The sequence below is a fragment of the Artemia franciscana genome, chromosome 2 (assembly GCF_032884065.1).
Source record: "Artemia franciscana chromosome 2, ASM3288406v1, whole genome shotgun sequence".
Taxonomy (NCBI): domain Eukaryota; kingdom Metazoa; phylum Arthropoda; class Branchiopoda; order Anostraca; family Artemiidae; genus Artemia; species Artemia franciscana.
The window spans coordinates 5,419,635-5,430,386 of NC_088864.1; the positions used below are offsets into that span (position 1 = coordinate 5,419,635).

The window sequence follows — 10,752 nt, forward strand, 5'->3', positions numbered from 1 at the left end:
TCTTAATCCCGGATAAACGCCCAGCCACGAATCCTCAGCCTAGTTTCGATACATCACAATACAAATATTTGTCAACTGATCTAGGCTCATTGCTTTAGAAGAATGATTATATCCAACCATTATCGCAGTTCCAAACTTACATCGGATATTAAAGTTAAATTACCAAAATTTGCCCTGCGAGGGTTTTAGTGAGCACTCAACGACTCCACTTTCTGGTAAAAAGAAGACCCTAATTTCTGCGATAGTTTGAACAGGGTGATAACGGTAGGCCCCCTCCCATTGCTCGTTTTTTTTGGTTTTTCAAATGATTTTTCAAAATCCACCACGGATTTGGTTTTGGATGGTGCCTTGGCAACATCCTTGCCAAAAAGCAACTCCGTCACTTTGACTTCAGGAGCATATTAAGCTGATCCTACCATGGGATATGGGCTCACTTCGAATATCATTGCATGACGTCTTTATAGACTGATATCATAATCAGTGAGACCAAGCTTGTGACCTGTATCTGTGAGGTTTTTGCCAACCATTTCGTTGATATCATCATTTTCAAGCTCAAGGATCCCATTTGCTGCTTCTAAAACATAAAAGGTTGAGTAAACAACAGTCTACTGCACTTGAAGTGCCTTAAACTCTCTTTAGCCTGTGGTGATAGAGTAGCCCAAATTTTACTATTAACCTTGGAAACAACAATTTAATCGGTATTCGCAGGCCTAGTGTGGTGATCAAAATAAATCCTTCACCTTCCCTATTTCCAGAGGCTCAGAGAAAGCTCTGTTTGTAACTTTAGCAATTTTTTTAACGTTCTTCAGAGACCTTTTTAAATAGAGCGTCATTTGACGTGCTTTCTTTTAATCTTTTGCCTTTGTGCTTTTCCGGAGAAGCCTTCCACTTCCTGTCATTTCTTTGGTCACGGATTTCTTATGGGGCACACACACAGAGCCACGTTCAAGAACCTATTTGTGAGCTACATAGAAGGCCTAGTCTTCTCAAGCTTTCTAGTATTTGGGACGCAAAACGCGTATTCGATCTTGTTAGATTACCAGCTTCGTATATCGAAAATCTTCAACCAAGGATGCTAACACAACAATTTGTCATTCAGTAATATGATACATAGTGACGGTGAAAGTTTTGTTTTTCAAATCAATGGACTGTTAAAAACAACGAAACCGTGCAACCCCAAATCAGTATTTAAATTTCGGTCTTTCCTGTGTCCGGTGACTTATCTAGCTACTTATATTAGAATGACGTAATATAAAAATACCCACGGCACACTTCTTCTTACATACTGTAAGCCTCATATTCCTGCGTCCAAGTAATCTATTTCTAGATGGATCTAAGAAAGTGTTATTTCTTGTAGTTATAGATATCCGTGTTCATGGTGCTGATATAGCAACCGGTCTACCTCAATGTCCCACCTTAAAGCAAGGTTCTAAGACAAACCAATAGAAAGTAGACGACAGTTATCTATCTTTGGAATTTATTCATTGTTTTTGTTTTATTTGAAACATTTACTATAAATGAATTTTCGTACAATAGCCTCTTTTTACAAATTCGGCTATTAATGATTGTTTGTGCTGGTTTAGCTCATGCTGAACATTAAAATATCAGTCCAGCTCGAAAGCGTAGCTAAGGTGCTCCGCTTTGGAGTAAAATTGATAAATTAAACCAAGTTTGAAGTTTGATTGTAATTTTACTACAGAAAAAGGAACATCAGCGTAGTTGAGAGTTCAACTACCCTCCCGATTTTTCTTACCGTTGAACTCTCAGCGCTTCACCATGAGCTCCATCGCATTCTGCAAGGATTTCAAAAAACGGGTATTACTCTTGGTCAATCCAGGTGATTGCCGATGTCTATCTCAGTTGAGCTCTCAGCTTCGCTGGTTCTTGTTTTTTTGGAGTAGCATTACAATCAAAATTCAAACTTGGTAAGTTTTATTTTAATTTATCAATTAAATCTATATTCCCCTTCATATCTATTAATACTAATACCCCCTTAGAAAATATTCAAAATCTCTATAATTTCTCGGAAACTTTAACTTTAATTCTGGGTCTGATTTCCTTATAGGATTCCATGATCGAACCCGTACACGGACTAAAGGTCTCAGCTTTTTTCGAGCGAGATACAAGTTCATAATAGTACAGGCAAAGTTGAGCTCTAGCTTTCGGAAAGAAAACACTTGTCTAGTACCAAGGAAGTTATATGGATTTATGAAAAGAAAAAAAGAAATTAAAAAATATCCCCAAAAAACTATTGCTAAAAGACTAATGTTTTTATGCAATAATAAAAGATTACGTAAAAAAATGAATTGTGTAGCAATAGTGGGGAGTTGCCCAGGAGTTAGCGTTTCTCTGCAGAAATCAGAAATCTGCAGCTTCTTAATCATTTTATATTGTTTTTTTTGGTATTCTGTGCTATTTGTCGAACAAAGGATGCATCTCAAATTGCTTCCAAAAGCTGGCTATTGCGCTCCTCTTGAGTCTAAAAGTCATCTCGAAGATAAATCTAGATTGGGGAAAGAAAAAGAAACTCTTGAAAGTATCCTCGGACACTAACACCATAGTGTTTACTTACACTATACACTAACACTATACATACACTAACACTATACAACAAACTAACACTATACACCAACAGTATAGTGTAACACTATAGTGTTTACCTTCTTAAGCGAGTAACCCGTAGCCTGCATTTTCGACGTTACTACGTTACATAGCAGTTTGTATTCCTTGAAGTTGGATATCCTTTTTTCTAAGTTCAACTTAAATACAAGACTTTTCAGAATTTATCACTTCATCTTTTTAGAAAAGTATTTTTATCTTTCAGCTCCAATTTTTTTTTTCGCAAAGAGGTAGTCCCACAAGAGGTAGATTACTGTTCTTTTCCTTACCCATCCTTCAAGATAGAAATGTCAAGATTAATTTCGGCAAAATCATTTCATCTGTAGTACGTAGAAAAAAGTGGCCCCTCAAGACTTGGTATTAGACCCGGATTCTCTTTTCAAAACAAGTATTCCACAACTTCAGCATTATCTGCCCTTTCTCTTTCTTCGGAACGAGCTTTTAGTGCTGCTTCCATGACTATCAGGAAAATTGTTCTTTATGCATATGGATTTCTAATCGCACGTGGAAGATGAACAAGGTCGTTCGTAAATTTTGTGATTTCTTTAGAAAATATTTGGCCATGTTGCGCGCAATATTTCACAGGCAATAGGGTTTACTCAGTGTCTCATTCCAATACTTGATAGGAATAATCCAACCCTAATTTTTAGCAGGTAGCAGGGAGAGATCGGGCGCGTCGCATTATCTTTAACCCGATTGTAGTCTACTAAATTTGTGTTCTTCTGGAGGCTGAGTACGTTAGGGTTCTGTAAAACCTGAAGAGCGCTTAGGGTTGGAATCGTTTATTTCAAACTAGTTTTCGTAATCTTTGACAAAAATTGCAAACTAAATTGTGGTGTTCTTTACAATCCTAGGCTGTACTTAAAGACACTAGTAATAAATGACACGAAAGAATTGGTGAAACAAGCTAGTCCCTCAAGGTACTAACCTTGATCTGTTATTCTTCCTTGCTTTTACTACTTAGATAACTGTAGGGGGTAGAAGATGCCGTTGCTTGTGACTAGGTAAGAGAAGTGAGAGGGAATTGCTAGTGACAAGTATAGATGATAACGAATGGGGACGCTAACGGTACATTAAATAAAAATAAAGTTCGTAAAATTACTATTTTTGGGCTACAACTGGCAAGAATACTGCACTAAACAAAGTCTAAGTTTTGGGGGATGGTTCTAGCCTCCCTACCCTGTAAAGTTTTTTTTCTATTCTCTGGTATCTCATCACTTCTACTTTTGACAGCACCGCTATATCGATATTTTCTTTCTACTGCTCCTGCTTACTTCTGCAAAATCCTTTATTATTTTAATAATACATTATTCAGTAGACGCATTCTGTTTCAGTTAATCCGTCGCAGAAGAGGGAAAGAACCTAGGATTGTATTCAAAGTGGAAAATCTGTTTCAGAAACCCTATTTATATCTTTTTGAAAATAATTTCGCTTTTTATGTTACCTATTATGAAATAGAATAGTCCCCCCCCCAAGTAGTACCTTAGATGTAATGAAAATGTTTAACCTTAGTTCAGATGATCTCAAGTGTCACTGAAATTAAGAAGCCACTGCATTTTCTGCTCTAGTAATGTTGTCATGCAGATAATATCTAAATATCGTATGATCCGAATTCTCACTTAGCTACCGTATTTAGAAAAAAGTAATATAGTCAGTATACTAAATCAAATGTCTTATCCAGTTTAATGGATTATCGATTTTTCGTAAGGTTCCTCTCTTTGTAGAAATTTTACTTATTGTGAGCGTTCTCTTTAGCAGTAATTATCCATCTTAGGTTTTAACTTTCGAAATAATTTAATTGTTTTCTTCTTCTTCATGAATGTCGTCATCTGGAATTTGCAGAAAGGTACAATGCAACCAACTTTTAAATTCGGCTTGACGAATATGCGTTAACAGAACTGTTATTTCTATTAGAAACTGAAGATACAGAAATAAAATGTTGGAATATATATAATAAAACTAAAAAATGTTGGAATATACAGGAATAAAATACAGAAAATAAAATTGTTGTTTTCTTCTTCTTCATGAATGTCGTCATCTGGAATTTGCAGAAAGGTACAATGCAACTAACTTAAATTCGGCATTACAAATATGCATTTACGGAACAGTTATTTCTATTAGAAACTAAAGATACAGAAATAAAATGTCGGGCGTCAATTGATAGTTGCATGTTATTTTTACTTGTTCATATATTATAAAACATTTATTGTAGAAATCTGGAAAACAATCTTAAAATTCTGGCTGCCAAAATTAAAAGTGACGTTCAGGAAGAGATTAAGAAAAGTAACTTACCGGATGTTTCTCCGACGGCTGAAGATCTTCTTGTCAGAGGAATTGAAGATCTTTTTCGCAAAGAAAATAGAATTCGAGTCCTCATAAGTAAGTAAATTGTGTTCATCTTTTAGTTTACTTGTATTTTCAGCCAAAGAACAAATTAAGGATAAACACATTGATTGCATTGGTAACTGATTAAACATTACGTCAGAGAACCATATACGGGATGTTGCTATAAAATAACCAGACTGATGCTTCCAAAAAAGAATTACGAATTCGCCAAAAGAGAACAACCACTAGCTGTGTAGCCTGAAGCCTCCTCTTTCGAATTTTGCACCTCCTGTATATGTAAACAAATATTTCTGGCTCGTATATCAGTTGAAAAACAAATTCAAAATTACGATTCAAAAGCTCATAATCACCAGTGACATCATTTAATTCTACATAATCAGGTTATTTGTTTTATTAGGCTATTAGTTGTACCGTTTATTTTTATGTAATGTTTAGTTTATTTGTCAACTCCTTTGTTCTGTCCCATGATTTGTCTTCAGTTTTCCTTTTTGTTGTTCTTTTTGCTTCGTCATTATTTTTGCTATTTCAACGGGTTCTCAGTAAATTCATTCTTTTGATTTTATTTTACTTTTCTTTCTTCCGTTATAATATACTTTACTTCAGCTTTCTATTTTCATTTCAATTCATTTTTTGTAATTTTCTCTTCTTTTATAATTGTCTCTAATTTTTTAGAATTGATTTTATTTTTGTTTTATAATTCTCCCTAATTTTTTATAATTGTCTCTATTAAGATTGTCTTTCAGAATTCTAATTTATGTTATTGATGCTGAAATTTTGCGAGCGTTATTATATTGAATGAGCGGTATTGGATTACGCTTTAAATAAATATGAGAAACGATTCTCGACTTGGGTTAAGCATTGACGGAAGCTCAAAGGCAAATATTCAAAGTGATCGTAGCTGTTCTGTTTATTTCCATAAATACCTTTAATATTCATCCTACCGTATTGTATACCCTACTGTAATACTGTGTTGTATACCATTACTAATACCATTCCTCCTATGAGGGTAAAGTTTCTTATATCTCCCTTTTTTGGAGAGCCAATCTGATTACCCTACCCTTAAGGAAAGGAGATCAAAATTTTGTTGCGTTCCGCCAGCACTGCCCTCCATGAAATCCGAACGAATTCTCTTTTCCCTTCGACCTCATCTTCCTCATTTTGCTTCAAAAACATTATCATTTTTGACCCAGCAAAAATTTTTACTGATAGAGAAGAACTTTTGTTCCGCCCACAGGTAATACGTTAAATAAGTGAATATCCCCTTCCCTCCCTTTTGCCTTACAATTTTATCTTTCTTCCTACATTCTTTTTCTTCTTTTTTTTACTGAATTGTCTTTTGTATTATTGAGTCACAAGACGAAATTTCACTTGCATTTTATTTGGTTTATTCCCTTCCATTTCTGCGAATTTCAGTTCTTTTACATTTTTTCACAGTAAAGTGTAAAAGAATTTCAGTTCTTTTACATTTTACATTTTACATTTCAAAAAAAAATTGTCAGCAGCTCTGTTATATTTTTTTTATTTGCTTGTAATAGCCATTTTTCATAAATATATCTATTTTCATCTTAGTCTATTATTCATATGATTCGGTTTTTGAATCTCATTGTATTGAACTTATATCAAAGATATATAAATATCTCCTCCCCCCCCCTCTTGGGTGAGTAATTCTTGGGTCAGTAGGAGATACGGTATTGTATACAAAAATCGGCAGATGCATTGAAGCTTACAATAACGGAATCAATAAACACCCAAGGTGTTCCCTTTTAAAACATTAAATGTATTGTGTCTCTTTGTTGTTGTTTTTTTGTCATTGTTTTTGTGATTATTATACATATTATGTATACTGTGTATTTATTTGGTTAATTATTGTGCTTGTGTACTTATTTTAATAATTCTAATTTTGTTTTATTGTCATTTGCCGTCTTTTTCTTTTCCTTTTTTTCTTCTCATATGCTCTATCTGTTATTGTGTTTACAGCGGGTCATAAATCAATTCAATTCAAATAGTAAAGCCATTTTTCACACTGCCAGAGGCTCGACAAGTTCAAGCAAGTCTTCTGAGCTCATATCATAGTGATTCTTGTCAATTCAAGGCACATTTCGATGGCTGTCAAATTTAACATGGCTTTAAAGATTCTTTGTAGGATCTCCCCAGTTTCAATAAAGATCAATTCGCTTAAGTGATCCAAAACTCGTAATGATAACACTGCTGAGGTTAAGGTAGGAGATGAGGTTAGCAACTGGTTTTATATTAAATCAGGAGTTAAGCAGGGTTATGTTCTAGCCCCCTTTGTGTGGATCATTTTGATGGACTTCGTCTTAAGGAGCACAGGAAAGGCAATTGGAGACCACGGAATCAAATGGGGAGGAAAACGCTCCTGGACTTAGATTATGTTGATGATTTAAGCATATTAGATGAAAGTGTGAACAAAATGAATGAATTTTAGAGGTTTTGCGAGTTCAGGATGCTAAAATAGGCTTGAAAATTAATGTTAAGAAGACTAAGTCACTAAGGCTGGGAATAAGTGAAGATGAAAAGGTGACATAGGGTAACGAAAAGGTTGATCAGGTTGGGAGCTTCACTTACCTTTTGGTAGTATTATTAGTAGAGATGGTGGGAGCAGTGAAGATGTTAAAAGCAGAATACCTAAGGCTCAGGGTGTTTTTTCACAGTTAAAAAAAGTTTGGAAGAATAGAAAAATAAGTCTGCAAACCAAGATGAGAATATTGGAAGCTACAGTGATGACAGTGGTCAAATATCTCTCTGAAGCATGGAAACTCCGCAAAGCAGATGAAAATTTACTAGATGTTTTCCAGAGAAATTGCCTACGGATTGTTGTGGGTACCCAGATGACTGACCGTATTTCAAACAGTAGGTTGTACGACAAGTGCGGTTCAATCCCGCTTTCTAGGGCTATAATGAAAGAAAGGTTGAGATGGCTAGGCCACGTTCTGCGGATGAAGGATGACAGATTGCCGAAGATTGTCATTTTTGGTCAACCGTCAGTGGCTTACACAGAAAGCAGGTCGTTCTTGTCTGGGTTGGGAGGATGTCATAAATAAAGATTTAAATGAAATGGAAACCTCCTCGGAGGGTGTAAAGAGGGAGGCCTTGCATAGATTAGGTTGGAGGAGGAGTGTGCGTAGCTTTGTTGGCCTCAGGCGGCTTGGTGCTGCAGTGAGTTATTAGTAGTAGCTACACACCATTACACAGGGGTTCACTTCGGGTCCGTGCTCCCTCGGTAAGTAAAGATGGATAGCGCGCTCTTCCCACAGATCCTTATATTCTGTGTACTATCTATTTTTTTTACGTTATTTCAAATTTGTAACCCCATTAGTACCTACCTTGGACACCAGATTAAAATTCCATAGTACATTTATGGTCTTCTATGTTTGTTCCTTTCGAGAGAAGTTCCGCAACTACCGATCAAGATCGGTAAGAGATGGAAATAGCTCTGTGGAAAAACATTGAAATGTTTCTATGGGAAAACAAGCAAAACGATTTCTGTTTTATGCTGTTGTGTTTTTTATTTTTATTTTGCTCACCCTGGGTACTTCTTTATGTGGGTATTTTCAGTCATTTGATTTTATGTTGTTCTATGATAGGCTATGTTCCCGTTGACAATAGTTTTTGCTATTTAACTTCGCCAAAAGAAAGACCTTTCAAGAGTGGAAATATTGATTTGAATAATTAAGTCAATTGAAATCGGAAGTATTGACATGTCAGAACTCCATATATGGATAGGCATTCCTTTCACTTTGTATTTTCTGTTTTAATTGTATTTCTTTTTCATGACGAGCTTTGCATTTGCCATTACGCCAGTTCAAAATCAACTCGAAATGCCCCAAACTACCCTCGCTGATCGGTGTTACTATCGTGGTTTGATCTTTTATCGTTTCATAGATCGAATAGAACTTGTTGCAAAAAAAAAAACTACAGTACTGTTGTATCATTTTCACTAATTGAAAGAGAATCTTGAAGAATAGCAAGATAAGTCTTAGAACTATGATCATAATATTGAAAGCCACACGGTGATCATGCATGGCTCTGAAACATAAGTGCTTGGAATGGCTTTGGGATGTGCAAGATGTTTTCTAGAAGTTTTGTCGAAGGATCACTTTAGGGGCTTGTTTAGTGAACCATGTATCAATCAGTAAGCTGCTCGAAAATGTGGCTCGATACTTTTTTCTAGGACTATAACTAATCAAAGTTAAGATGGCTAGGTTGCATTTTACGGTTGGAGGATGGTATATTGCTAAAAATCGTGCTTTATGACCATCCATTGGAGGCCAGATAAAAAACAAGTCGTCCACGAATGTGGTGGGAAGAGGTGATAAAAAAGCAATTAAATTTAATTGGAAATGAAATGAAGTTAAATTAAATCTAATGGGGGACGAAATGAAAAAAATGGAATTAAATTTAAAAAGAAATGGAATTAAACCTTCATGGAAGGGAATTAAACTGTGAAGTTTTGAACAGGCTGGCTGTGTTGAGTCCGTTGATTTTCGAATTGAAATCAATTTGGTGAAAGTGATGAAAAAGTTCAGAGGCATGGCTAATTAAAGAACAGACAAAACAGATAGTCTCTGTCAGCGACAAAGCTGGCATAGATTCATTTCGCTTGTTGACAGATAGTCTATCATCCATCCTAGGGCAGAACTAAGATAGATAGGTATATAGTAAGGATAATTCAAATAGTATATCGGTTCTGTGAGCCATTTGAAGAGACCCCAAAAACTATTTAAATATTTATAACCGACCATGTCTGCAGGACTTGCAGGCAATTGGGCAACTGAATTTGAAATTATATGACATCTACCTACTGGGAAAGCCTACTGATAAGCGTAGCTTTTTTGTTTCAGGTGGCTTGGTGTTGCGATGAATTTGAGTTTAATTCGAAAATGAGTTTAATTGAGATGAGTTCAATTTGAGTATTTAATTGTTATATCAGCTTAACAATAATAAAGGTGCGAACAATAATATGCTTAACAATAATAATAAGACTAACACGAGAATTATTCCTTAGTAATGGATTTGTAAAGAATCCCATCCCTCCTGATTAACCTTCTTTACAGATTAATCTCCTTCTCTTTATTCAATTTCTTTTGTTAAGCCTGTAACAATAAGATGTGAACCATTTTCAGGAATGAGGATCCGTGAATTTCTGACAACTGTGCTATCTAGTTCAACAGCAAGCCCCGTGAAGATGCCACCAGGATTAAACTTGGTGCAGGAGGAACTAACAGAATTAACAGGAAGGTTCAATCGTTTAGTATCTTACAATAAAAGTGTCTTTGGTGATTATTACTCAGAAATTATTGAAAAAGCATGTAACGCAACGAAGTCTAATTAGCTTCTATTTTTGTTTTTATTCTTTTTTTGGTTTAAGATTATTGTGCGCTTCGATTTTCATATATTAAATGTAATTGTAAAAGACTGTTTTAAGGCATTTAAGAAAATTAACTTGTGTTTCTGATTTTCGCTTCATTAACGCATTCTAACCTTATTATTGAAGATGCAACCTCGACGAAGAGGGTGAGCCAGGAAAGGCAAAACACTTGGCTTGGGGCCCAGTTTCTTAAAGTGAACACATGTTTTTAGATGAACGTTTCCGCATTTAAATTTTGGACCTAATAAAAACACAAATAAAATGAGAAGAAACCAACCCAGTAAGCGAATAACTTGCGCAACCTCTCAAAATCGAAAAGTAGCATTTATAGGGAATCAATGCAAAAATGAGTCTAAGGGCATATGTTTGGCTTTTGGCGGCCCTGAAGTGGTGCATGA

At 35.4% G+C, this 10,752-nt stretch overlaps 1 protein-coding gene across 4 annotated transcripts in view; it reads left to right on the plus strand.

The window, feature by feature from the left end:
• LOC136036351 (T-complex protein 11-like protein 1) overlaps positions 1-10,399 on the plus strand; it is a 54,018-nt gene extending 43,619 nt beyond the window's left edge. For all 4 annotated transcript variants that reach the window (XM_065718522.1, XM_065718514.1, XM_065718537.1 and 1 more), the window contains exons 10-11: positions 4,832-4,998; positions 10,110-10,399. In XM_065718522.1, the coding sequence (XP_065574594.1) occupies positions 4,832-4,998; positions 10,110-10,318 (376 nt within the window). In that variant the 3' untranslated portion in view covers positions 10,319-10,399. The remainder of the gene's footprint in view (positions 1-4,831; positions 4,999-10,109) is intronic.
• The last annotated feature ends 353 nt before the right edge of the window (positions 10,400-10,752 follow it).